Raw genomic sequence first — 26040 nt, forward strand, 5'->3', positions numbered from 1 at the left:
TCGAGACTTCTAGAAGTGGTGGCGAAGTCTTCTCGAATAATTTGTCCAATCTCATTTCCAAATTTGACATGACGTGGTGTGCAAAATATGGCATGGATGGCGTTTCTCAAATATATGAAGATTGTGCCGCTTTATGATTTCATCAATGACTTCGAGGGGAGAGACTTGCGAGGTGGCTCGGTGTCCACGATGGATTTGATGAGGATGTACAAGCACACGGTAGAAGACGGTTATGTCGAGGTTGCAACGGTGTGGAAATGTAAAGAGATACTTGCCATGACAACGTGGGGGAGAGTTGTACTGGTTTTGTGTGTGCGTGTGGGTCAGGATGCTGAGCATCTGAAGCGTGTAGGGAGCGTTCAGAGACGTGGCTCGACAGGAGATATTGCATGATATATTGGTGATTGGATGGCTACAGAAGCGATGGAAGATGGATAGAACAAACAGGCGGTAAAATTAGCTTGACTCGGGGGCGCGTGGGAGTCGTGGAAAAAGGTTCGGTTAGCGCGGAAATGCAATCCCCTGAGGAGATGGCCGTTTCATACAACGAGGCCTCTGGCTGCCTCATCTTTTGGCCGTTGATGGGACTCTGCGAGGATTGCTCCTTGGTTACTCGGACTGCAGGTCGCTATCATCGCTCCTGAAGCTGCGAGTGCAAAAAACGGACAACGTGCCGACGTCCAGCGACGATATTACCAGTCTCATTCCTTTGGCTGTTCTCGACGCGTCCCTTCCTTAGGTCACTGCTTTTCAGCAATACTCGATACACTGCACACTGCTTCTTGTCTGCCCCCGAGTCGGAGCGACATGTTATAGACGAACACAGGGATTGCTGGTCACCCTCAATTGCATATTTAGACACGACACACGATACACGACATCATAGCTCTAGAGCATCAACAATATACACGCCGCCAACAACAATGGCCCACGAGACAGGCGCAGACACGCCTACGCCTTTCTCGCCCGACTTCCCCCACTCGCACCACGCGCAAACAGACTCGCTGGTCAGCGTGCCCCTCACAGACTCGGTCCTCAGCTCTCCACTAGAAGAGTCCATTCCCAGAACTGGTGGACTCGACCATGACGAGGTATGCACTACTCCCTCGACAAACCAACAAGCACTAACCCAAGCACAGCACATGGCCGCTCTCCTCGCCCGCCTCGAGATGGAAAACAACGCCCTCGCTACCGACCCCAAGGCTGGCATCACCGCCGTCACCCTCTCCCACAACGACCGCATTGTTTCCGTCGGCGGTGCCTCGCTGCTCAGTCTACACATACCTAAAGAGGCCCTAGGCATGAGCCTCGGCGACTTCTGGGCCTTTGTCACCCGTGACTACCAAGAGGCTTTGGCATCTATGCCTACCATGACCCCAATCATGATACACAAAGGAGTTCCCGACTTCTTGCGGCCTGTCGTCTGGGGAGGCATTGCTGGTGCACGCGAAGAAAGACTCTACTCGGAATTCGACCGTCTGCTAGCACAGATCGAGAGCGAACCACCTACCTCGGACACTATCATTGACAAGGACATTGGCCGCTGCTTCCCCAACCACCCTCTGTTTGCCCAGCCTGGTGCTGAGGGCCAGACCATGCTTGGCCAGGTCCTGAAGTGCTACAACCTGTACGATCCCGAGATTGGCTATTGCCAGGGTATGGGCTTCATCGTTGGCATCCTGCTCATGAAGATGGATGCCAGAGACGCCTTCTGTGTCTTTGTTAGGCTTATGGAGAACCACGGACTGCGCGACTCGTACTCACACTCATTGACTGGCCTTCACTCGCGCATTTTCCAGTTCCAACAGCTCCTTACTCCGATCGCTCCCAAGCTTGTCGCCCACTTCAAAGATCTGGGTGTCGAGTTTGCGTACCTTTCGCAGTGGTTCATGACCATCTTTGCTACGACATGTCCTCTAGACACTCTTTTCCGCATCTACGATATTGTTCTTGCCGAGGGTGCAGATGAGACTGTCATGCGTGTTGCCTTGGCTCTCATCCTTAAGAACGAGCAAAAACTGCTTGCTATGGCCGAGTTGGAGGATGTCTTGCAGCTGCTTCTCTCTCGCCAAATCTGGGAACCGTATGAGAACAACCCGGATCAACTCATTGAGGAAGTCACCACCCTTTTCAAGCAGGTCGTATCCCGTGATGCTCTCGACAAGTTAGGCAAGCAATTCCTCAAACAGGCTGAAAGAGGCTCGGGTGATAGAACCGTCCGTGCTCTAGGCTTCACCAGCACCTATGGAAACGCCTTCAGGCTCTTTGACTTTTGGTCCAAGAGCGATTCCCTTTCGCCAGCTGCACCCCTTCGTCGCAAAGCGTCTGGTCAGTCGCTCTCAACGCTCAACTCTATCTCTGGTAGTGGAGCCAGCATGCTCAGCACGGATAGCTACGCCAGCACCGCACCGACCGAGGTCGACGACCCCGAAAGAGACAGCGCTACGCCAACAAAGCCTCACAGATCCTTCATCTCGCAAGACAGGAACTTGCACGAACAGGTCGAGGGTCTGTTGATTGCGCTTAGTGAAGTCCAACGCGAGGCAGCCCAGACTGCAGCGAACCTCCAGCGCGAGGAAGCCAGAAGAACTAGAGCTCAAGAGATTGTTGCTGATCTTCTCGAGTTGTTCCGTGAGAAGAAGACTGTAGACGCGTACCGTAGGCAGCGTCGCACGACCCTGCCATCCAGAATCGACCACGAGAAGACTCGAGATGAGGTGACGGCACTGAAGAGACAATCCAACTTTGTCAGATCAGTGACGAACAGCATCATTGCCGGCAACACTTCTGGCCAAGACAGAGATGCTGGTCTTCATTCTTCTTTGCTCAAGCTCTGTGCTCTTTTCGATGCCGAAACATCACTTGATTCCGACAGTGGATCCGAGAACGGCGAAATAGCACCTTCGCAAGTACCCCTTCCCAGCGAGTACACTGTCAAGCTGGAGAGTGAGCTTGTCAAGTTGCGCCAGCGGGTGGCTAAGGACCGCACGTACCGTCACATGAAGCGAACATCAGACCTCAAGGACGCTCGCCTTTCTCTCAAGGCCGGTGAAGCACCTTCCTCTGAGTCAATCAGAGTCCGTCGCTCCCTCTACCGTCGCCACGAGAACAACAAGGCATCTCGAGACCTCTCAGGCTCATTCCCCGACATCACAATCTCCGTTCCCCGCGTGCGACCTCATCAAACAATCCCATCGCCTCAAGCTACAACCCAACAACACCGTCCTGGACCTCCCCTCCGCATGATCAGATCTCAAGACGGAACCGAAATCCGCGCCAAACCCCAAAAATTCGGCTCTGCCAGAAAAGCCACCGAAGCAGACTACTACTCCAGAGAAGACTCTGGCTCTGTCACTCCCACAACCAGCGCAGCAGCAACAATACCCAAACGCAACTCGTCACTGACATCCCAAACCATCCTCTCCACACCCTCACACGCACCCCCCTCAGACGAAACCCTCCTCATCGAACTCGTAGCCGCAAAAACCCGCGAAGCAACCGCCATCCACGAAAACGAACTCCTCCAAATCTCCCTCGACAAACAGCGCAGGCAAATGGAGCAGCAAAAGGAAGAAATGCAAGCAAAGATTGACGCCATGGAGGCAATGATGCTAGCACAAATGGAAGCGCATGAAAATGAAATGGAAAGGATGAAAATGTTGGTGTCGAGGCCTGATACGCCGGGGAGTATGCAGGGGCCTAGTCCTATGGGTACGCCGGAGATGTTGGCGCCGGTTGCTACGGGAGGAAATGGGCAGAAAGTGGGGGCTTGGGGCTGGTTTGCAAAGGGGAGGACGGTGAGTCATTCGTCTACCATGTGAGGTGACTGAAAAGAGAGGGACACGTAGAGATATCCAGAGGAATAGTGGATATGTATGGGTGGTCGATGGTTGTGGAGGCATGTGTGACTCGCAGCTCTTCTGTAGCGGTCATTCTTTTTGCTGTGGTGTGATGTGTTTACGGTCAGAATGTACAAAACGTAGCTGCAAAGAACAATCAAGAAATCACCAAAGTCTACTACCTCCTTATTTTTATCATGACTTTCTCTTGATGTTTTGATGTTCTTGTCTCGATACGAACGCAACTCAAAGGTTGAAGGGGGAAGAATAAATACACTAGGAAAGAGGAGGATTGAATTCGATACACCAAGGAAGAATATCGCATCGGTGTGGGGTGGGTGATATGTGACCACCAGAACCACTGAATGCAAACACGCCCTTCATACCTCCTACTCAGCTGCGTTGCTTTCAAGAAGTGCAGATCTTGCACCCTCAGCTCCGTATATCGCTGACTTCTCCTCCCATGCCTTCATCAGCTCTCCGACTTCCTTGAGTGAGACTGGCTTCGTCATGTACATGTCCATACCATTCGTGAAGGCCTGGGTCTGGTCTTCTGCACTGGCGTTGCCTGTCAAAGCAACGACTAAGCTGTGGTGTGGTCTAGCCATCAAGGCTTCTCTTTGCCTTATGAGATTCGTCGCTTCGAAACCATCCATGACCTAGTCTCGGAGTTAAAATTGAGTAATGCCAAACAAGCTGAGGCTCCAAAACGTACCGGCATACTGATATCCATGAAGACCAGGTTAAATGGTTCGCGATGACCTAAAGCGTCTTCGTAGACCTTAACCGCTTCACTGCCATCTCGAGCCAATCTCATGTCCGTGAAGCCGCGGCGTACGAAAAAGGTTTGCAGAAGTTTGAGATTGACTTCATTATCATCCACAAGCAATATTCTGGGCTTGATACGTCTGAGCTGAACACTGGTCTGGCCTTCGCTCTGGCTGCGTGTGAGTCTGTTGTGCTTCTCGAGAGGCTTTTGGTCTGCCATTGGCACATCGAGAGTCTTCAGCCTTCGCTGGTAGGTGCCAGAGACTTCAATCTGAGGCGTGGTCACTGGTATGTGCGGTGTAGGTGATGTTGGGGGTGGACTGAAAGTCATTGACGGAAAAGGGAAGCTTCCTTTGGAGGATGGCTTCTTTATTAGCTTAGACAAAGTTTCCGAAGGGGAAGGGACTCTTCTCAAAGTCGGACTCGACTGCTTGAGCTCTTGAATGGGCCCAGTCTCCTCTGAGATAGCAGGGCCACGTGGTGTTCTAGAAACAGGACCCCGCCTGTCGAGAGCATGTTTGAGTGCTTTGGCGAGCTTGAAAGGTCCAAATGGCTTCGGCATGATGTGCAGTTTGGGATAGTCGACGTTTCTCGAGATGACTGTCGTTCTCGATCGGTCGGAGCAAAGAATGACAACAACAGCATCAATCTCTTTCAGGAGCTTGAGATGTTTCGTCATTGCGAGTAGATGAACATCGTCGACAAGAATGATGTCGGGTTTGGTGTCCATACTTGCATCCCAATGGTGAAGATCCTCGACTTTGTACCAACCATTGATGCAAGCAGCCAATGCATGTTTTTGCATTTGGTACCCCTCCTGTTTCTGTGGACTATCATCAGGCAGCATATCTTGTAGGAAGTTCACAATCTGGGGTCGAGGTTCAATTGTGCGTAAAACTTGAATGTCGTCTTCGTTGGGTCTGTGAAAACCATCACGGGGATCATGATCCCCGTGATGGTTCATCGCGCGTTTCATCGGGATCCTTACTTTGACCTGTGTACCGTGATTGACTTCAGACCGAACTTCAATCTCTCCGTCCATCATCTGGACCAGAGATCGGACCAAAGACAGTCCAAGGCCAGTACTAAATAATTCAGCTCTGCATTCTGCGAGACAATGAGAACATATTCTTTACCTAGGAGCCAAGGCGGATTCCTGCGCGAAGGGCGTGAACATTTTGGTGTCCATATAAGCTTGTGATATCCCTTTGCCAGAGTCTTTGACGTTCAGTTCAACTATCGCCATGGAAGGATCTGATTCTTTTGTGCTCATCTCTTCGCAATTGAGAGAAATGTTTATGTAGCCATGCTCCTGTATCAACGTTAGCACTCAATTCAAGTTTGATTCTAGCCACCGTTTTGTTTACTGTGTACTTCTGTGATGGTTGTTTGTCAGCATCTCCGATATCGCTATTGCCTTGAGGGTGTTCCCTTACCAGACTATTTCCAAAGATATTCATGATGATACGCCGATATGCTCCAGGTTGAGTGACGAAAGTCCAATCTTGTGGTGGGCTCACGTCAAGAATGACTTCCACAGGTGACTGAGGCGTGGCTACCAGGTCCTCAAATGATTTGGCGTCGCGTTTTGCTCTTTCTCCTGCAAAACCTAGTTCCATACTTGGATCACTCTTTGCAAGAAAGCCGGTAGTCACACCTTCAATAACCTCTTCTGCAATTGCCGCGAGGTTGACGTGAGAATATGTGCTCAGGAGTGGCTCAACGCCTCCTTTGACGACGTGTGGTCTGACGTTAAGTTTCTCCCCTGGTGGATGCTTTGTGAATGCGTTCACCTTGCTGTAGTCGAGAACCATCTGGATGGTGTCTAGGAGCGTGTGCGCGCAGCTCTCTGTAGTATCAATGAGTGATGCCTGGAAGCGTGACATCTCGGTTTCCTGAATGAGCTCGCAAGAAGCCAGAATACCGTGCAGTGGAGACCGCAATTCGTGACTGACTGATCCAATGAAGTCACCCTATTACATCAAGATCGAGGAATTAGCTATTGATCCGAGAATGACTGGTTTTACTTGAACCCGAACGGCATACCTTTTGTCGATCCGCGAGCACGACGGCACATCTGTCAACTTCGGCTTTCACGCAGTTGCAGAATGCTCGGCAGAAGAAATAATCGATTTCCCAGGTGAAGTTTCGTTCGCTCGAAAGTGTGTAGGCAAGGCAAACTGACCATCGATCAAGATGTGTGTTCCATAACGGGACGAAGATGATTTCCACGGCTCCAGGAAGATATGAGAAAAGCGATCTCACATCAGCCTCCTCAATGTTGCCTTGATGCTGCGGATTCCCAGACCTTGATCTTGTCAATTCTCCCGTGCTAGGAGAGTTCAATTCTGGGAAATGGTAGACCTGTCCCCCAGGAACCTTCTTGATAAACTTCAAAAGAGTCTTGACCGGTATCTTTGCAGGCAGTTCCTCGCTCAGATGGCACGCCTGGTCTGGGTTGCCAGAAGACGCATTACGGATGTTGTAAGCAAGGATAGCGGCATGAGCTCCAAGGTTGTCCTTTCTGTTCCCGTCTTCATCCGAGGGAGTACGTGACAATTGAGCAGTATCAGGAGCCAGTCTGGAAGAATCCTGTTTCGGGCCTCTGTCGCTTCGATAGAGGCTATGACCTGAGCTACTTCCTCCTGAGGATTTTGGCACCGTGTCGAAAAAGATCACACCTCCACCATCTTCAAGCAAGGACAAGGATTGCCGCAGCAGAGCAGAAGCACGGCTAAAGACTTGATTGTAATCCCTTCCACCGTTGCCTAGGGGAAGTTCATCTTCTGAAGACTTGTCTGTGCTGCTACGTCGACTGTTCTGCTCGCTGGTTGCTGGGGGATCTTGAACCTTAGTACGCGATTTACATGGTGGGGTCGGCTTCTGATCTTCCTGGTGAGAGTCCATAAAGGACGCGAGGGATTTATTCATCTCCATGATCCTGGCAACATCCATTCGTTGTTTGCGATACTCTAAATGCAGCATGACATTGTCGGCGATTGATGTGAGAACTTGACAAGTCAGTGACGTGTAAGATATGGTAGGAATAGTAAAAAGAAAGAGAAGTCTGTGGTAACTGATGCATATGTGTGCAGTAGGTACAAGCGAAGTGAGAGGCTGAACGGCGAGTCTGTATAGTGCCACTCACAAAGTATGTACTGCAAGGAAAGAGGCTCGCGGACTTTATCGTCCAGAACAAACACAGTGCCAATCACAATCTTGTTGCTCGTACGTCTGGAGCAGGGTGTCAGCGAAGCTTCAGTAGTCGAGTGGGTGGGTAACATACATAGGCACGCCACAATAGTAGGCAATTTTCAGTTCCTCGACAATGTTCAGCTGGGAAAATCTGGTATCGGCAGCCAAATCGCAGATCTCGAAATAAGCAGGCTCCTCGGTAGATGCAGCCACTTGTCGGATGGTCTCAGCACATAAGATACCTGTCTTGGGGTGGCTCTCATGCTTGCAAACGATACGTTAGTACAGCGCTAACACTGCATCTGCAAAGTACGTACGAGAGACAGCGGACCATCACCCTCATCAACGAAATCGTTCGGATTGTGTAAGTCCATAGTTCTTGTAGATTCGGCAACGTAGTATTGGGTGTCACGATCAATGAGGCTGACCAATGCCCTGCGCATGCCTAGACGCCAGCATAAGAGTTGCATGTATGCTGACAAAGCCGAATCTCGGTCTGTCAATCGCAGAGCTGACTTGTTGCTTGGTGTGTAGTATCTGTCGAGCTCTTGAGCCCGCTGCTCATTCGAAGGCAGTCCAGTATCGGAGAGTGCTGTCGAAGGTATCGATTGCTGCTCTCCTGTTGATGCGGGACGATTCATGTTGCAAACAGTGGAGTGTAGGAACTACAGATCACAGGTGTCGGATCGAAAGGCCGAGAGAGAAATAGATAGATGGGCGCGATGGGTCGAAGCTGAGGGAATCAACCTTTGGAGAACGTGTGATTATTGATGTTGCGCATCCAGTAGCGAGTAGTCGTAGCAATTGGACGGATAGAAGATTTACGTCGAAAGACGAGTAAGATAAGGGGAGGCGAGTAATAGGTGGTAAGGTACTTAAAAGAAATGGTATTCATAAAGAGTTGAGAGATGTTTCTCATGCCGAGATGTAAACATTGGCGTACAGCGAAGAAGGAAGTCACGGTCGCAGTGAGCAAAGCCGAAATTTCCTCAAGCTGGAAGCTGCGACGACAAGACGCCACGTTTTCCATGCGATAATGCTCACTCAAAGAGTGTTGGGAAGCTCACTTACGATCTTTTATTTAGTTTGATCCATGTTGGCCAGTTTTGTCCGTTGGTAAAGTCGTTCAGTTGGGAACACTAAATACAGTAGTTTTACAGAATACAGCATACATTATCATTTACATCTTATCAAAGACTTTCGTGCCAAACAGGCTCTCGACAGAAGTTTCTCTGATGCGACGTGCATCCTCCAGATCATCATGTTCGGGACCATGGTCTGTCGAGAGTAGAGCAGTCTTCTCATCTGCGGTTCTTGGATGACTCGTCAAATCACCAAACCAATTTCTGCCGCCATCAGCAGCTTGGGTCCTTGCCAACTCCTTCTCCTCACAAGCGAAGTGAGGGGTGTCGGCAGGCAGCAAGTAGCGACGGTGCCATGCGCCGAGGAAGACACCTTCAGGGTCGACTTCGTTGCGCACGCGCAGGAAAGAGGTAAGGTTATCACCGAACATGTTCTGCATATCATCGTGGGTGACGGTGGAGAAGTTCTTTGCCCAGTGAGGCTTGCCGCCGAGTTCCTTCATGAGGTATTCAAACGCTTCGTAATAACGCTCGTGGCAAGGAGGATCCTTCAGGAAGGGACGGTAGAGAGTGGCATTCAGATAGAGAGTCGGGCCGTTGGGGTTGGTGTTGTCCATCCAGGGTCTGGGTTGGACGCGAGAGGTGTCGGAAACACGGACTTCGACAGGGGCATGAACATAGAGCCCCTTGTTGCTGAAGGGGATGCCAGAGCCTTCTTCGCCGTTGATCCATGCAGACATACGAGTGATGGCTTCAGGACCCTTCTCCAGAGGCAAAGCCCACTCATTGACGAATTGAGAGTAGAGACAGTTCATGAGCAGACCAGTTCGCTGAGGCTCGATTCCACTAGTAACAGCATGGTCAGAGAAGCCATACTGCATACCAAAAACAAACCACTCGATGGCGGGAAGAATGCGAGGAACGTAGTTTGAGATCCAGAGCAGGATCTGGTAGGTGTGGAAGCCAACAGAACCGCCATACCAGCTCGAGACTGGAGGTCTCTCTGGTTTGTCTGTCTTGGAGGCAGACCAAACGATAGCTCTCTTCATGTAGGGCAGCCACCAAACACGAGTGAATTCCTTGTTTGTCCACAGCTCATTGTCCCAGCGTGAAAGCACCCAGTCAAGGGGTTTCAGAGTCTGTTCCCATTCAATGTTGGTGGCGTCGGTCATCTCAAACTCGACCTCAGTGATGATACCGAGAGCACCGAGTGATGTGAGAGCGGCACGGAAGAGGTCTTGGTTCTCGTCGGGTGAGCAGGAAGCGATAGAGCCGTCGGAGAGAGCGATGCGAATGGACTTGACCGAGTCGGACATGAGACCGTGTTTGAGGGTGCTGCCGTGGGTGGCAGTTGAGATGGCGCCAACGATGGACTGATCGTGAATACTGCCGAGGTTGGGCATGGTGAGGCCATGACTGTTGGCGGCCAAGTTCAGGTCGCGCAGACGGATGCCACCCTGGACAGTGAGGCGCTTGCGTTCGCGGTCGACATTGAGGACGCGGCTGTACTTGTCGAGGTTGACCATCCATGATGAGGTGCAGGTAATGTCACTAGGCGAGTGACCGCAGCCGACAACAACGATGCGTCTCCTGCTTCGTCGGGCGAGCTTGATAATCTTCTGAATCTCCTCAGTAGTTTCTGGTTGGATATACAGCTCCGGTCGCGAGTGGAAGGTGCGGGCCCATGTCGAGTGTACGTGCTGCTGGGTAGCTGGAAAGGCGACCGAAGGGTCAACCTCCCGTATATCTGCCTGCAACCTTTCGTCCATTATGCTGGCTGCAAGAAGAGAAGTGACCCATGAGCCATGACTTGGACATTTGACATGGCGCCACGCTCGATCGCGGTCTGCAACGCTCCATGGCCAGCTCACGCTCCAAATGGCAACTCTAGCCGCATCAAGTCCTCATCTGTACGACATGAATCTTTCTGACGCGTGCTTGTTGAGAACGCTTCACCAACAAAAACTTCATCGCTTTAATATCGACACCAATCCATCGCGTCAACTTATTGATATTGATGTCCGCCGTACCATCATACAGTGTAGGCCTATCGTCGGCAGAAGCCATCTAATTGGATGAATATACAAGGCCTGAATCCTTGCCGCTGAAAACATGGCTATCTTACACTACTTTTAGATCAACCGAGATGTTGTGCACGGCAGCTAATCCCAAGAGGCTGAGTACCCATACAGCACCATGTGCTCAGCCTGTCAGCACCGTGATTTATATTATGCCAGTTCGTTCTCCTTCGGCATTTCTCTTTTGTTTCTCTTTTGTCCTCTATTTTTCCTCACATCGCACAACCCTTCGTTTGACTGCTTCTCTCCCTCAGCATGCGTCTCGTTTTCTTGCTAGCTTCGCTGCTATATGTCGCCCGCGCAGATAAGAGATGTTTCAACGCTCAAGGCATCGCAATCACAGATAGCTCGTTTGTGCCTTGCAATTCTAGTGCAACAGAAAGCGCATGTTGCGTGCGTATACCATACCAGGCTTCGATGGGCTATGATAGTCATGCTTATACTCTACAGGCGTCAAACAAAGGGAACGGCGATATCTGTATCCAAGGAGGCCTCTGTTACGCACAACAAGGCTCTTACAGCGGCTACATATACGGCAACGGCTGCACCGACAGCACCTTCAGCGATCAAACTTGTCCATATGCGTGTCCCATGGCGAGTAAGCAAATCTCAACGACTCGTACCTCGCTGTCCTCTCTGACAAGTTTCCACAGAGCAAAATGGATGGAAAGCCTACAACGTGCTGCCCTGCGCACTAGACACATGGTGCTGCCGTGAAGCTTCGGATCGAACAAACTGCTGCAACAACTCCAGCATGATCATTGACAAAGATCAGACGACATACCTCGGACAATTCATCAACAATGTAATCCCGGGTACCTCTACCACCTCGGACGACTCAAACTCCACCGAGACAGCTGCAACAGCCACCGTCACGTCAACTGTCACAGCAACTCCATCTGGCGACTCGGACTCGAACACCACAACCGTTGTTGGTGCAGCTGTAGGCGCTGTTCTAGGCGTCGCATGCATGATTGCACTCGCCGGCCTGATTTGGATGATGAGAAAGGTCAAGAACCTGAAGAGAGAGATGCAGTCTCTCCGGTCACAAGAGTCATACTCCAGCTCCAGCGCTCCCATGACCCAACAACCATACAATCCACCGCAGAGTGCAGTCCCGATGGTACATACCTACGAAGCAGATTGGGACAATGGAAGATACGAGATTGATGGTACCGGCAAGTAGTCCCAAAGGAAGATCTAATATTAATACATTACAACATATATCTGAATTCGTTCACCTGGTTCCGCCTTAGACAAAAGTAAGAAGCAGTGGCTGCTCGTAAACGCTACCACCGTAGCACTTCAGCATACCGAAGAACCGGATGCCAGAATCATGCGGAGAAGCAACAAAATCGACATAGAAACAGTTGACATTCTCTTGAAGAAAAAAAAAAAGAACTCCAACAAATCAGACTTGACATCAAAGTTCCCTCTCCACACCCTCGGGCACCAAAAAACAAATCCAACACCCCAAACCCTGTTTTCCTTGCCCCCAAGCCTCGGCAACTTTGACACCGTAGATTCCAATCCTTTCTTCCTCGTTACCATCCTTCTTCGCCATGGGCGGCAGACTCAACACTTCCCTCAGAATCGTGGGTTGACCCCAACTCCCTCCAAGCCAAGTTCCTGCCGCAAGAGCCGCTGTGTTGATAAAAGTTGTCAAAGGAGTGCGAGCATCAAGGTCAGAGGTGTAGATGGAAGTGTTGTGGCCATGGGGATTAGTGTTCTGCCTTCCCTTCTCATGTGCTGAAGGTTTGGGCCAGGGCAGAGAGAGCAGAGAAGTATGCAAACTACTAGATAAGTAAGGGATACCAAACTCCACGTCATCTCCAGACTTTGACTTTTTGGGTGAAAGAACAAAGAATTGGCGGTGCAGAAAGCGGAGTTCGGTGAGTAGAGAGAGCAAGTCTGATAATGCTGGTGTTGTTGTGCTTTTGGTTTTGACGGCGGAGGAGGAGGAAGTAGGCAAACGAGTTGTACTTGGGCCGTAGGATGAAGTCTCCAATTGTTGAGCCAGGGAAACCCATATATCGTCTTCGTTGCCAGCACCGCGCTTGTGTTTCGATCCCGCTGTATCTGGCGTACGTGCAGAAGCAGCAAGTGCCACTTCCCTTCTCACTAGTGCAGTGAATGAAGACGATACATCGACTTCAGAGCATAGAAGCCATACGCTGCTTCCATCCCTGACTCTGACCACCCTCTGTACAATCTGCAAGATCACTGTTTGTGATGCAGAGGTATTTCGAGAGGAGTTTGGTTCGACGCGCAACCCACATTCGACGTCTGCGCCGTAAGCCAGATTCATGAACGTGCAACTGCCCACTTGTAGACTATTTGCTCCAGCCACGTAGTCTCGAGACAAGAAGCGGATAGGTTGGCCGTTGATATGGGGGTCTGTGATGGCGAGGCGGCGAAATACATGGGGTAGACCGAGGAGAGGTGAAGATGGATTGATGGTCGGTTTCGGACGGGGACTGGTCTCTTTGACATTGATAGGTGTTGGGCTTGTGGCCAGATCGCGAATCGAGAGGTTGACTGGTGAGTTGAGATGGCTTGCACCTGGTAGTGCCGGAGGGTGCCTTCTGATCTTGCCGTTGCTGTTACTGTCGTTCTGTCCGCGCAATGGCAGTGGCACGCGGGACCTCGAAGCCATTGTAACAGGGAAATAACCAAGGGTAGGCGAATCACAGCGGTCAGGAACAAGAAACTCGAAATCCCTGCTATCGTCGCCGGCGTATCGAGCAGCAAGCTCGTCCACCAGAAAGTCTAGCTCGCTCTTGATTAGAGCTTCCTCGTCGGTAGGGATACCAGGAACAGGATAGCAAGGCGGTGTAAGGGGACTAGGGAACCTTGGATCCGAAGTTGGTGTACTAAGCGAGATGCCGGAATCTCTGATCGAAGGTTCAAAGTACAGAGTCTTGAACCGATTGCGCTTGTGGGGAGTATCGGCTGGAGATAGCAAGTTTCCGTATACCGATGGGGAAGGAAAAGAAGGGGTTGGTCTGGGACTACCAGAGGACGGTGCAGAGAGATATGAATGGTTTGAAAGATCAGATCGTCCTGAGGAGGAGGACTTTTGACGTTGATGATACATGTGGGAGAAAAACGGTACGGGTTGTTGAAGGGAAGGAGTCGCTGTTTGTACAAACGAACGACTAAATATACATACCGCATCTTTGGGTCTGAGACAGGTGCAAATTCATGTCTTTGAGGCTTCGAGACAGCCGTCCGAAGTCATATCTGGAATGCACTGTTTCCAAACTCTAGACAAGACATAATCACTTGGGCAAGCTGAATGAAGTATCGGGCAGTCGTGGTTTCTCTTACACCGAGATTGGTATCAGAACTCGCCTGTACTCATCCATCGCGTTGAGAAGACAACTGACGCTCATCGGAGACACCGCGACATCCTCGAAGCAAAACATCGTGAAGCGTCAAGAGTCGGAAACGTTATCAATTCGTAGTGAAGAAAGAATTGGTTGTTAAGAAAGCAAGTGGCTGGGAAGAGGTCGAAAATCATGGCGTTTGCAGGAAGGATGACGTGTGAGAAGAGCGACTCGAGCCTCCCGTATACCTAAAAGTGCCTATTGATCAAACAACTGCAGTAAACACCATCTCTTGCTAGCTAGAAGATAAGTACCGACTGGAGATTATATGATGGATGATGATCTGTCCAGCCTTCGCTTTGTCCTACTTGGACTTGGTGGCCGTGGTGTAATAACTCTCTGGGAGTAAGAAGTATCTGTCATAGGACTGGTGATCGAGTGACGGCGATTGAAGATTCTGGTGGTTACTTTTGGTATATATAGGTACTTTTATGTTCAAAACAGACTTTCCTTGGTTTTCATCGTCTGCTCTTGACAAAGCCAACAAGATTTTCGATAACACCTTCGAATGCCTCCTTGTCGCCTACAGCACTTTCTTTCCTTTTGACCCAGTACTCAAGCACTGTGCTCGCATCCTTGATCAGTTCTTCTAGTCTTTTCACATGCGCCTTTAATTCTTCATCCGAGTAGGCCTCGGTCGCTGTATCTGTCGTTCTGGCAAGCATGACTGCTTCGTTGGCATTGAACTCTGGTGGAGGAGCAGGTCCTCTTCTTCCTCCAGTAGAACTACCACCCTCTTGCTTAGTCTTGCCATCCTCTTTCTTTTGTTCTGGCAGATGAATGTTGGGGAGGACCAGTTTCTTTTGTTTGCTGGCAGGCAGGATCTCGTCAAGGTCGACAGGCACACCGAGAGATACCAAGAACAGGCGGCGGATGCGACTGCGAATCCAGTTCGGAGGCTGCAAAGGAGGGGGTGCAACAAGTTGCGACCAGAGAGATGCACTGCGGTCGGTGAGGATCGGATCGGTAGATAGAGCGGCTGACTTGTCCGAGGCACCATTCTCTTGGTCGTATAGTTCGGGGAAGAGCTCAAGCATGTAGGGCGACATCGCTGACAGTATATCATCCGAAGTCTGCAAATCGGCAAAGTTCAGATTGGGCTGCACGAATGGAATGAGTACATGGGTTTCTGATATGTGTATTTGGCAGAGCTACTTACAAGGTGTGCTAGGGGCTGCTGGACAGGCTGAGGAGGGGGAGCGGCAACAGGAGTTTCTTCTGCTTGTCGGAAGCCATCGTCAAAGTCACCAAAGTCATCCTCGTCCCCATCTGCCTGATCCGCGCCGCCTTCTTCAAAATCGTCAAAGTCGTCACCGAAAGCATCATCATCATCATCGTCGGCTTGGTGTGTGTTTTCTGTTTGCGGTTGGTCGAAATCATCAAAGTCGTCTGCGTTTCCCTCTGCTGGTTGATGCGTGGTAGTGTCGGTCTTGGGTTGGAGTGGGAGTTCGGAGTGGGAGGTCTCTGGTGATTCCTGTGAATTGAGGGCCTCAGAGGGAATCAGGACGTTGACTTCTTGTTGGTCGAGGTGTGGGCTTGGGGATCGAGATCTGTCATTGGGAGTTGGTGATGCTTTCTTCGTCAAACATGAAGGCTTGGTTTGGGGAGGAGGTCGCGTGAACTCGTGGGGATGGTGTACTTACGCTCAAGAGGGGCGCTTGATGAGGCGGGTGCCTGCTTGACCTCATCAGGCTGAGCATCGGCAGTTCGCATGTCGTAGGCGTCTGTGCCAGGGACATCGCCATGGCTAGGGGCGCTAGGGTCAACCTTTTCGACGACAAGATGAGGGACGGGAGTGCCACCAGGGGTCACTGGTCTGTCTGATTCGCTGACATGCGAGGTGCTGCGGCTTCTGGTGCCGTCGGGGACAATCTCGATCTCATCGGGTACGGCGTCTTGGGTTCTGATGTTGTAGGCTGCGGTGCCGGGAACCTCGCCATGTCTGGGCTCATCGTCTACTTTCTCGACGCGGGTGACTGGAATTGACAGGGCACGGTTGCGACCAGTGAAAGCAGGAGGGTATGAGGGGGTGCCTTCGGAGGCATCAGAGAAGTGGTCATCGGATTCTTCGGGTTCTGTGAGGGAATCAGTGGGGGAGCGTGAGGCAGAGAGTTAGAGTCGGCTACCGGTGATCTTGGGCACGCCGGGCAGCTCATGGGCACCCGGGTCTTTCAGGTTCTCGATGGGCTCTGACGGAGGTTGGAGAGTCATAATGTGTATGTGTTAGGCGGTGTGGAGTGTGGAGAGGGAGTCGGTGTTGGAGAGAGGGGCGGAGAGACAGCGAGTATGGAGAAGAAGCAAGATCAGAACTTGAAGACGAGGGACGAGCGGGCAGCGGAGAGATAGAGACGCAGTCGAGGCGGTGGATGCGCAGTCCGCAGCAGCTCTCGAGCGATTGGTGCCGTGGAGAAGCTGCGGGTCTCTGGGGGCTGAGTCGAGCCAGGGAAAGAGCGACTCGAGTGTTTGCCGTGTTTGCACAGGGAAACTGCAGATTCACGTCCGAGCGTCGCGTCTCTGCGTGTTGCTCGATGCTTGTCAAACAGAGCTTCACTCTGACAATCTACTGTGACCGCCTATTCCATTGCCCTTTCTCGACAACCTCAGTCGCATCGCTCACAGACTCCAATATCGATCAGCAAAACTCCCGCGACTCGGATTGCCAAACCACCCTCCTACCAAACGCGCCCTCGACGGGTCCATCACCCCGATTAAATTCACATCGCCATGTCCTTCAGCTTCGGCCAGCCTGCTGGCTCGTCGTCAGGAACCTCTTCTCCTAGTCTGTTCGGTACCGCCGCCCCCAAGGCCGACGGGAACTCTGGCGGTGGTCTCTTCGGAAACACAAACAAGACTCCTACAACCTCTGGATTTAGCTTTGGAAACGCTGCTGCTCCTACTTCCGGCGCTGGCTCAGCACCAAGTCCTTTCGGTGCTCCTTCTCCTTCCACACAGACTCCCACCACTTCGACTTTCAGCTTTGGACAAAAGCCCGCTGCTCAGTCTAGTAACCCCACAACTCCTGGCGTCGCTGCCACTGGCAATCCTTTCGGTGCTGCTGCTGCTGCTCCCACCGGAGGTTTCTCTCTCGGTAACAACTCAACTACTCCCGCTGCCACGAACAAGCCCATGTTCTCTACTACACCTGCCGGACCTCCCCCTGGCCAGTCAACTGGTGGTATGTTTGCCGGCGCCGGCGCAAAACCTCTTTTTGGCAAGCCTGAGGATAAGGCAGCCGAAGCTCCCAAGTCTGCTCCGACATTTGGCGCCGCTCTAGGCGGTGCTGCTCCTGCCAACAACGCCTTCGCTTCCTTCGGCAAAAAGCCTGACGACAACACCTCAGCTTCTGCACCTCCCACTTCCATGTTCGGCCAGAAGCCTGCCGAAGGCGCTGCTCCTGCTAACAAGCCCATGTTCAACCTTGGTGGTGCTTCGTCAACTCCCCAATCTGCTCCTGCTGGCCAGTCTGGCTTCTCTCTGGGCGGCAACTCGTCGAAACCCGCCTTCTCGCTCGGTGGAAACACGTCACAAGCCCCTGCTTCAGCCACTACACCGTCCGCACCTTCACTTTTCGGTGCCGCAGCACCTGCTGCTCCCGCTTCAACCGCTCCTCCGACAGGTGGCTTGTTTGGTGCCAAAAAGGACGATGGTGCTAGCAAACCCGCCGCACCTGGTGGAAACATGTTTGGCGGTCTGACTCAGAACAAGGATACCGACAAGCCTGCTTCTTCCCCGTCGCTTTTCTCGCCTGCCGGAAACAAAGATGAGGCTGCCAAGCCTGCCGCTCCTGCTGCTGGCAATCTATTTGGTGGTCTAAGTGCGAAGAAGGACGATGCTGCAAAGCCTGCCGCTCCTGCTGGCGGTCTATTTGGCAATCTGGGCGGTCAAAAGAAGGATGACGCTGCTTCTACTCCCACGACCGCCGCTGCAGCATCAACACCTGCTTTCTCACTAGGAGCCAAGCCTGCCGATTCGAGCACACCCGCCTCGACTGGCGGATCCACTTTCAGTCTCAAGTCCGCACCAGGTGGTGCAGGAGGACTTGGTGGCAATGGTGGTGGTCCTTCCACAGCTTCTGCGGCAGCACCACCCGCAGGCGGCAGCAATGGTCTGACTGGCAGCAACAACACCGGAGGCCTTGGTGGCGGTCCTACTGCCAACACCACTAGTGGCGGTCTTGGTAGCAACCCTACTACAAACGCATCAACTTCTGGCCCCGCTCCCCCTGCTACATCACGCTTAAACTCCAAGTCTCTCGACGAGATCATCACCCTCTGGACCACATCTCTTTCGTCGCACCAAAAGCAGTTCTCTAACCTGGCCAACAAGATCGGATCGTGGGACCGCATGTTGGTCGAGAACAGCGACAAGATCAGCAAGTTGTACAGCCGCACTTTCCAAGCCGAACGTGACACAGCCGAGGTTGAGCGTCAGCTCGCCTCTGTCGAGGGTCAGCAGGAAGAACTCAGCCACTGGCTCGACCACTACGAGCGAGTCCTGAACGACATGGCCGCCAAAGCTGGTGGTGTTGACAGCGGCGTTGATGCTGAACGCGAGAGAACGTATGTATATTCTGAAAATCTTCTACCTGAACAATATGCTAACCCTAGAGGTAGTTATCAAACCGCTGAGCGCTGCTCCGCTCGTCTCACCACAATGTCCCACGACCTGACCTCAATGATCGACGAGATCAATCTCGCATCCACAAACCTTTCCAAGTCTTCCAAGACCGCCGAATCAGATCCTCTGTCTCAGATCGTCCGTGTACTCAATGCACATCTTGGTCAACTGCAACAAATCGATGTCGGCGCCGAGCAACTCAGACAAAAGGTGGAAAGTGCACAAAAGGAGGTCCGTGGCTTTGGTGGTAGAGTAGGCGACGAAGGTGGTGTTGAAGGATTTATGAGAAGCTTGAGAAGATGAAAGAGTAACATTCAAGGAGTTTAGAGATACATCCTGTCAAAACCAACCATAGGATGAGGGTAGGAAAATATGTTTTATGCGCGGCGTTGAAGATATGATTCGATAGTACTCGATCAGTCTCGGATGGAATGAAAGATGAACACAACCCCCTTGGGAAAGAACCTAGAGGGGCCACAAATGAAACTCATGCCCTAAACTTCCGTTCATTCTGTCACGATTTGTGAAGAGACGGTGCTAACCAGGCATCGAGGCAGGGTCATACTCTTGACTACGATTGTGAAAATTCGACTGACGTTACAGCAATATACTAGTCTTCTCGTGCATGCAGTCCCATCTTCGAGGCACTATACGTGCCTTGAGAGCTCTCCAAAGAGCTCCGGGGCTCAATGGGAGCTCGGTACGAAGCAGACCTGCATGTTTGACAAAGCCGTAGATCTTTGCAAAAACTGCTTAACAACTTATAAACAAGACGCTTGTTCCGGGTCGTCGTCAAATCACCAGAATCGATGACGATACATTGAACATGCCGTAGATTGAGACAGCTAACGCAAAGATACACGAAACAATTTGTTAATATGGTCTCTTTTGAGAAGTAGGGAAGCAGAGTTGATATGATGTGACCTGAAAGTTAGATGTCGACACGAAATTGATCGACTACAATATATAGGGGGAACGGATTTTCGAGCATCAAGCCTCGATAGTATAACGGCTAGTACGAAGGTCTCATATCGGTCATCAATATGACCAAGCATGGCTTGGGTAATCCTTAGATGGGAGTTCGATTCTCCCTCGAGGCATTCTTTTTTTTTGTCTCTTTTCTACTGCCCGCACACGCCGCGGCCACACTGATGTCTCTCACTCCATCGCATGAGTGTCACGAGTCTTTTTGTTTCCGTGTTCTCGCCGCCCTTCCAAAGATCAAGTCAACATGTCGCCGACATACAATCTTCAGTGTCATAAGAAACGAACAACGATCCCTGGTGGTTCTCGGAACCGCGACACAATGTTGTAGACAGACTTCTCTCAAGCGATTGATTATCACCATTAGGACAGCCCTAACCATATCGCTAACATCTCGTGTTCATCTGTCGTGCGCGAGTTTTCGATGCAAGCAGCAGGAGAAAGGATCCTCAAGAAATCAGAACGCCTAGTCCGGATCAAAACGCAATTTCCAATCCTCGCCTCGGCAAGCCCTACTGTAAAACACCCCCGTCGTTCACGTCGCACGTTTGAACCAAGCTTTCATGATGTCGAATGAGGCGATGAATACGATCTCCAGACTCTGCTCACCAAAACCTATGAAACCTGGATTCGACATGCGCAGGACGGTAAAGCCGAGTGGCCCGACCCAGGGCAGGGTTTGTTAAGGTTGTTTCGTGTATACAAGCCCTAGACGAGATGTGATCTCGGATGATCCTCAGGTCTCATCTCTTCTTCTGCTGTTTTGCTCCGTACTCCGACAGTGAAATGATAGGATAAATGGTAGGTCTTTCCGAGTGCCTTTTCTCTTTCTTCTTCCTTCTGAGACATCCCTATACAACATCATCTCTTTTCGCAAGAAACCAGTCGTTCTTTCTCTAGTAGCCAGTCTACATTACGCTCATTCCCAAACTCTCTTCTTCTAACAGGTCTGCGACCTTCTGACCATACATTTGCATCACTTTTCGACTCTGCAGAAAACAAATCATCATGTCTTCTATCAAATCTCTCGCCCTCCTGGCTCTGGCCACTGGATTTGCCAGCGTAGTCAACGCAGCAGAGACCGGCAAAACCACTCGCTACTGGGATTGCTGCAAGGGTTCCTGCTCCTGGCCTGGCAAAGCAGCTGTCTCTGCTCCCGTCACCACCTGTGATAAGAGCGACAACCCTTTGACTGATGCTAACACCGCCTCTGCCTGTGACGGTGGCTCCGCCTACATGTGCTCTGACCAATCCCCCTGGGCAGTCTCTGACACCTTGGCCTACGGTTTCGCTGCCACCAACATTGCTGGTGGCTCAGAGGAAAGCTGGTGCTGCTCTTGCTACAAGTAAGTCTATCCATCGCTACACCTCACGCCCGAGGAAACCATGCTGATCACCCATGCAGACTCACCTTCACCACCACCTCCATCGCCGGCAAAACCATGATCGTGCAATCCACAAACACCGGTGGCGACCTCGGCAGCAACCAATTCGATATCGGTAAGCATTCCACCCCATAATTAATGTGTCGACGAGAGGACTGATAAACCTAAGCGATCCCGGGCGGAGGAACTGGTATCTTCAATGCATGCACCGATGAGTACAATGCTCCCTCGTCAGGTTGGGGAGCTCAGTACGGAGGGATCAGCACAAACACTTGCAGTTCTTTCCCCAAAGCTTTGCAGGCAGGCTGTGGTTTCCGCTTTGACTGGTTCGAGGGTGCCGATAACCCTGAAGTCGAGTTTGAGCGTGTCGAGTGTCCCGCTGAGATTGTGGCAAAGAGTGGATGTAAGAGAGATGATGATGGCCAGCAGCTCAAGTTCGCCGCCGCCGCTGCTTCCTCATCGCCTGTTGCTGCTTCTTCGGCCTCTTCTTCGTCGCCCGTTGCTGCCTCGTCTACTGAGGCTGCTCCCGTCGTTTCTTCCGCTGCTGAGGTCACATCTGCTGCTTCCTCGACCTCCGAGGCTACCACGTCATCTGAAGCCTCTGTCTCATCCGCTGCTGCTTACAAGGCCCCGGTCGCCGATTCGTCTGCTGTCGAGTCGTCTGCCGCTCCCTATACTGCTCCCGCTGTCGAGTCATCTGCGATTGAGTCATCTGCCGCAGCGTACACCCCCACCACCCCCATCGTATCTTCATACTCCGCCGTCGAAGTCTCCAGCACTTCTCTCTCATCGGCAACTGCACCTTCATCTACCGGCAGCTCGGAGGATGGACCATGCAATGTCCAGTACGTTTACGAGTACGATCTTTAAAAGCTGTTCTAGATCTGGGAGTATGATGTTTTGATTCGCTTGTTTGGTGCATGTTATGAGCAGTCAATGCTTATTTCTCTCTTTGCCTTTCTTCTGGCGCTGTTTTTTAGGAGATAGACTTTTTTTCCCTTCTTTCTGGGTCGAAATCCATAAATCTGATGATTGCGAAATTCGAGTGTAATGTTTTCCTGCTCTGTGTTCGCTCTATGAGGCCTGTTTTTGGTTCGTGTGGTTTGATAGGTCATGGAAAATCTGGTCTCTCTCTCAGTCAGGGCAGTGTTTGTTTAATCATCCTCCTGATTAAACTCATGATGGTCAGAGAGAAGTTCTATCGTACTTGTGTCTTAATACTTTGCCAGTTAGTGTCGGAGCCCTGCAGGCAGATTTAGCCTTTGCAACATCGGATTATGCAGATATAAAGGCTGCTTTGCGTCTCAAGTCAAGAAACAAGCAAAAATCACAGCCGCAATGAGATCTTCTAACATTTCTAAAGGTTATGTTGACCCTGTCGCAAGACTCATGTGTATGCAGGGCTCTCTTCGGATAGATATCTGATCTAGAAAACATTGTGCATTTCTATAGCTGCACGCGTGACATGGCTTTGCGCACGGAGAGACCATGGTTGCTCCAGGACCCATCGACTAGTAGTGCCAATGTCGTGTCTTCCGTGGATTTAGGTAACATCCGAAAGAATTTGTGCATGGTCGTAGTGGTCACGTTCATGGAAGGAGCGGTCGAGAAGTTGTAAAATCTGTCTCTCACGGTTCTTCTGCTTCTCGTCGCCAGCGTCCGTTGCGATGCTGAGGGGTTCTCGCCGAAGACATCGGCGGTCGCTTAGTCCACAGTTCACTGGCGTACACCTGTGACAGTGATTTCGATCTTGTCACCAGTGGATACGACGTAGTCTGAGTACAGCGACGAGGTACGGGCGACGACGCTGGCCACGAGCTGGCGGAGGATGCTGGCAGTGATAGTGTATGTAATTAGCGACTGGTATAAGGCCACTAGGGCGTTGCTGTCGATGAGGAGAAGATTGGCGACTGCTTGCGAGAGGTCGCTCAACGAATTCTCAGCGTCTTTGGGGGCCCGGCGGACAGCGATGGCGGCTTGGGTTACTTCGGCGTTCTCGCGTGCCTCGACAGCCGCGTCGGCGACGTGGCGGACAGCGCCAAGCGAGAAGACAAAGCGCAGCAGTCCTTGCAATGCCATTGATTGCTTCGAGGTGACGACATCTCCAAGGTACGCATGTGTTTGGCAGCGGCGAGCTGCCAGTTCTTGTCGTGATCTGACGGAGTGATCTTGTCCTCGATAGCCTTCTTTTTGAAGAGGTGTTTTCTGGTGCCCTTGGTTGTATTGGCCTTGGTCTCCTGGCCCTTGCTAGTTCTGTTCTAGTTTTGATGTCTGACGGCGTTGGCGGAGTTGGCGGCATTGGCAGCATTGATGGCATCGGCACTGTTGTCATCATCCTCCTCGTCAGACAACACAATGAACGGGTCTTGGTCGGCGTTCTGGGAGGTTTTAGGCTTGCGCGCCTCCTTTGACTTCTGCGCATGCTCCTTATGCTCGCTGAGTAAAGCTTCCACCTTCTCCTGATCAACGGTCTAAGCGCGTGACATGCTTGCGAAGGACAGTAGGGATGCCTGTGAAGGAGATCTCGGCCAAGCCGCCGTTCTTTCCTAGTGACTTGCCTACAGACGCGATGCTGTAGACGAGCCAAGGAAAGCAATCGCTCGCTTCTTCCGGCAAGGCACCATCGACAATAGTGTTGTATGTTTGCTGGGAGGACTATTCCAGGTTGCTTCAGAAACAACCTCGAGTCTTTCTCTGAGACGTACCTTCCTATCCAGACCAGGAGTGGCAGACACTCTTGCGACGAGCTTCTAGAGGACTTGGTCTTATGTCAGCTGGATGACGCTACTTGATGCTGTGAAGATGTTGACTGCAACGAATCAGGTATGTCTCAAGTAGTAGACAAGAAGCATCTGCTCGTGCAAGCGACATATCTCGCTCGATGTTTATGCCTTTACTCGAGGCGTGAAACCAGAACACGAGTAAGTGCAAGGATGGGTATGTAGACAACAGTCACCTACCACAACAGTCTATTGTGTTCAAAAGAGTCCATGTCAATCATTAATCGTAGCATTGACGATGGTAATCTGACAATGACGAATCGCACGGTCAGAGCTATACCATTAGGAAGCATGTCCATACCCCACCGACGCTTTATTGTTCCGATACTGGCTGATTGTTGGGCTCCTATAGAGACCGAAGAAGGAAAACTATAGTTGTATGCAAACTTGTGGCCTTCCGATGGAGAGAACGGTGTCTCGTCTCAGAGTCGGGAGCGACTTAAGTGGCCGTTCATTTGATTGCGATTGGTTGATGGCGGACGAGATACCAATGAGATCTGACAGGTGTCAAATGAAGACGGGCTGCAGACATTTGCTTGTGACAAGCCCACCGAACCTGATCAGCTGTATGTTACCGTCCTCGGTGAGATGACATGGATGAAATTGATGGCCAGAAGTGTTGTCATCAAGGTCTTAGACATGTACGGGCAAGTTCAGCCGGGACTGTGCGTTACATCACTCCGCATCATCATCGATCCTCCGCGTTCTCCGCCTTTTACCCTCACCCTCTGGTTCGTCGATGACAGAGACAATTCAGGAGCAATTAGCATTCGTGCAGCAGATCGGACCAGATGGCATATGTGATGTGGATGTTAGACGTCACGACTTTTAGGATGGCTAATAAGACAAACAAATCAACATGCTTATATTGAACCATTTCCTCTTCTACACAATTTCCGATACGCCCAACCTATACGCCCAACCTATACCCCTAATCTACACCACATACCGCAACCATGTCTAGCAAGCCAGGAGAAGAGTTCGAAGTTCGCCAGACCTCGACATCTGAGGATTACACACCTGATCCTTCCAAGTCGATCAAGCTCAGTCCCCAGCGCCAGGCCTTGATTGACGATATTATCGCCCTTTACTCCTGCGAACCCACAGTTCGAAGAGTCGAGCGCTATACGGCAGACTGCGTTTACGACGATCAATTTTTTTGAGCTCTCCCTGGTCGATATGTCGGTGACGTTAAGCTAATAGTACTTCAGGTCTACGCCAACGATCGTTACAAGATGGCCGGACAATGGTTTGCTCTACCCAAGCTCTTCAAGGCGAGCAAGAACGAGCGTTACGAGATCATCAAGAACGACAGAGACTTGATCCAGTTCAAGAATGAGCAGGTAGGTTAAGAACACACAACGCTTGACAAGGACCGTTGCTAATGTACACAGTCATGGACCTTCAAGATCATCCCCAAGACCGCTACCATCAACGCACTCGTGTCGTTGTCTCTCGACCCCGACACCGTAGACTCGGACTTTATCCAAGTCAAATATCATAAGGATCAGGCGAACGACAAGGACTACTCGCACGAAGGGCTAGGGTACGTTTATTACAATGGCGAATACCACGACTGGAGCTAGCGATTGCGTTTACTATCAAGATGCCTACCAAGGGATGTCTGTGCAAACTGGACACTGTCTTGGATGGCGTCTTGTATAGTTGAACCTACCAGCCACCGAAGTCGTGGTATTGTCACCAACCAAACCATGAACCCACGCTAATGCCAACTGCACTCTAGTTTCTCATTCAAAAAATGGCAGGCAGATAACGTTGTCAAGTTGATGGACTCACCCGAGGTAGAACACTTCATCAAGGACAAGGACGCGGCCAAGCTGCCAGTCAAGAAGTACGGCAGTGGAGACGAGAAGGGCCAAGCTCCTAGGCAGAGCTTCTAGATGAACCGAGGTACAATAGTAA

General features: G+C 51.3%; 11 protein-coding genes across 11 annotated transcripts; 5 read left to right on the top strand and 6 right to left on the bottom strand.

Moving 5' to 3' along the window:
* Positions 1-923: 923 nt before the first annotated feature.
* Positions 924-3821, top strand: M436DRAFT_44501 (uncharacterized protein; the record flags this gene model as incomplete). Its single annotated transcript, XM_013573153.1, has 2 exons — positions 924-2717; positions 3024-3821. 2 exons carry the CDS (start codon positions 924-926, stop codon positions 3819-3821), a joined length of 2592 nt encoding a protein of 863 aa, XP_013428607.1.
* A 407-nt stretch (positions 3822-4228) lies between these two features.
* Positions 4229-8443, bottom strand: M436DRAFT_43809 (uncharacterized protein; the record flags this gene model as incomplete). The annotated part of the gene is made up of 9 exons (XM_013573005.1): positions 4229-4498; positions 4555-5692; positions 5744-5919; positions 5975-5983; positions 6044-6580; positions 6654-7618; positions 7756-7841; positions 7894-8066; positions 8120-8443. The coding sequence occupies 9 exons, from the start codon at positions 8441-8443 to the stop codon at positions 4229-4231; spliced, it is 3678 nt and encodes a 1225-aa protein (XP_013428459.1).
* A 539-nt stretch (positions 8444-8982) lies between these two features.
* On the bottom strand, positions 8983-10653 carry M436DRAFT_62858 (L-gulonolactone/D-arabinono-1,4-lactone oxidase; the record flags this gene model as incomplete). Its single annotated transcript, XM_013573204.1, has 1 exon — positions 8983-10653. One exon carries the CDS (start codon positions 10651-10653, stop codon positions 8983-8985), a length of 1671 nt encoding a protein of 556 aa, XP_013428658.1.
* Positions 10654-11217: 564 nt separating this feature from the next.
* Positions 11218-12148, top strand: M436DRAFT_44290 (uncharacterized protein; the record flags this gene model as incomplete). The annotated part of the gene is made up of 3 exons (XM_013573110.1): positions 11218-11355; positions 11413-11560; positions 11616-12148. The coding sequence occupies 3 exons, from the start codon at positions 11218-11220 to the stop codon at positions 12146-12148; spliced, it is 819 nt and encodes a 272-aa protein (XP_013428564.1).
* A 237-nt stretch (positions 12149-12385) lies between these two features.
* M436DRAFT_62860 (uncharacterized protein) lies at positions 12386-14390 on the bottom strand (the record flags this gene model as incomplete). The annotated part of the gene is made up of 3 exons (XM_013573205.1): positions 12386-13914; positions 14135-14205; positions 14293-14390. The coding sequence occupies 3 exons, from the start codon at positions 14388-14390 to the stop codon at positions 12386-12388; spliced, it is 1698 nt and encodes a 565-aa protein (XP_013428659.1).
* A 419-nt stretch (positions 14391-14809) lies between these two features.
* On the bottom strand, positions 14810-15388 carry M436DRAFT_43711 (uncharacterized protein; the record flags this gene model as incomplete). Its single annotated transcript, XM_013572990.1, has 1 exon — positions 14810-15388. One exon carries the CDS (start codon positions 15386-15388, stop codon positions 14810-14812), a length of 579 nt encoding a protein of 192 aa, XP_013428444.1.
* Positions 15389-15932: 544 nt separating this feature from the next.
* M436DRAFT_44417 (uncharacterized protein) lies at positions 15933-16427 on the bottom strand (the record flags this gene model as incomplete). Its single annotated transcript, XM_013573135.1, has 1 exon — positions 15933-16427. A coding segment is annotated over one exon (495 nt), but the record flags the coding sequence as incomplete, so codon positions are not given.
* Positions 16428-17075: 648 nt separating this feature from the next.
* On the top strand, positions 17076-19271 carry M436DRAFT_44215 (uncharacterized protein; the record flags this gene model as incomplete). Its single annotated transcript, XM_013573096.1, has 2 exons — positions 17076-18910; positions 18965-19271. The coding sequence occupies 2 exons, from the start codon at positions 17076-17078 to the stop codon at positions 19269-19271; spliced, it is 2142 nt and encodes a 713-aa protein (XP_013428550.1).
* A 1689-nt stretch (positions 19272-20960) lies between these two features.
* Positions 20961-22207, top strand: M436DRAFT_71900 (uncharacterized protein; the record flags this gene model as incomplete). The annotated part of the gene is made up of 3 exons (XM_013573271.1): positions 20961-21298; positions 21358-21452; positions 21507-22207. 3 exons carry the CDS (start codon positions 20961-20963, stop codon positions 22205-22207), a joined length of 1134 nt encoding a protein of 377 aa, XP_013428725.1.
* An 846-nt stretch (positions 22208-23053) lies between these two features.
* Positions 23054-23416, bottom strand: M436DRAFT_80902 (uncharacterized protein; the record flags this gene model as incomplete). Its single annotated transcript, XM_013573352.1, has 1 exon — positions 23054-23416. The coding sequence occupies one exon, from the start codon at positions 23414-23416 to the stop codon at positions 23054-23056; it is 363 nt and encodes a 120-aa protein (XP_013428806.1).
* A 1657-nt stretch (positions 23417-25073) lies between these two features.
* M436DRAFT_43895 (uncharacterized protein) lies at positions 25074-26018 on the top strand (the record flags this gene model as incomplete). The annotated part of the gene is made up of 4 exons (XM_013573027.1): positions 25074-25256; positions 25314-25460; positions 25512-25663; positions 25862-26018. The coding sequence occupies 4 exons, from the start codon at positions 25074-25076 to the stop codon at positions 26016-26018; spliced, it is 639 nt and encodes a 212-aa protein (XP_013428481.1).
* Positions 26019-26040: the final 22 nt, after the last annotated feature.

This window comes from Aureobasidium namibiae (assembly GCF_000721765.1).
Source record: "Aureobasidium namibiae CBS 147.97 unplaced genomic scaffold scaffold_6, whole genome shotgun sequence".
In the NCBI taxonomy this organism is placed as follows: domain Eukaryota; kingdom Fungi; phylum Ascomycota; class Dothideomycetes; order Dothideales; family Saccotheciaceae; genus Aureobasidium; species Aureobasidium namibiae.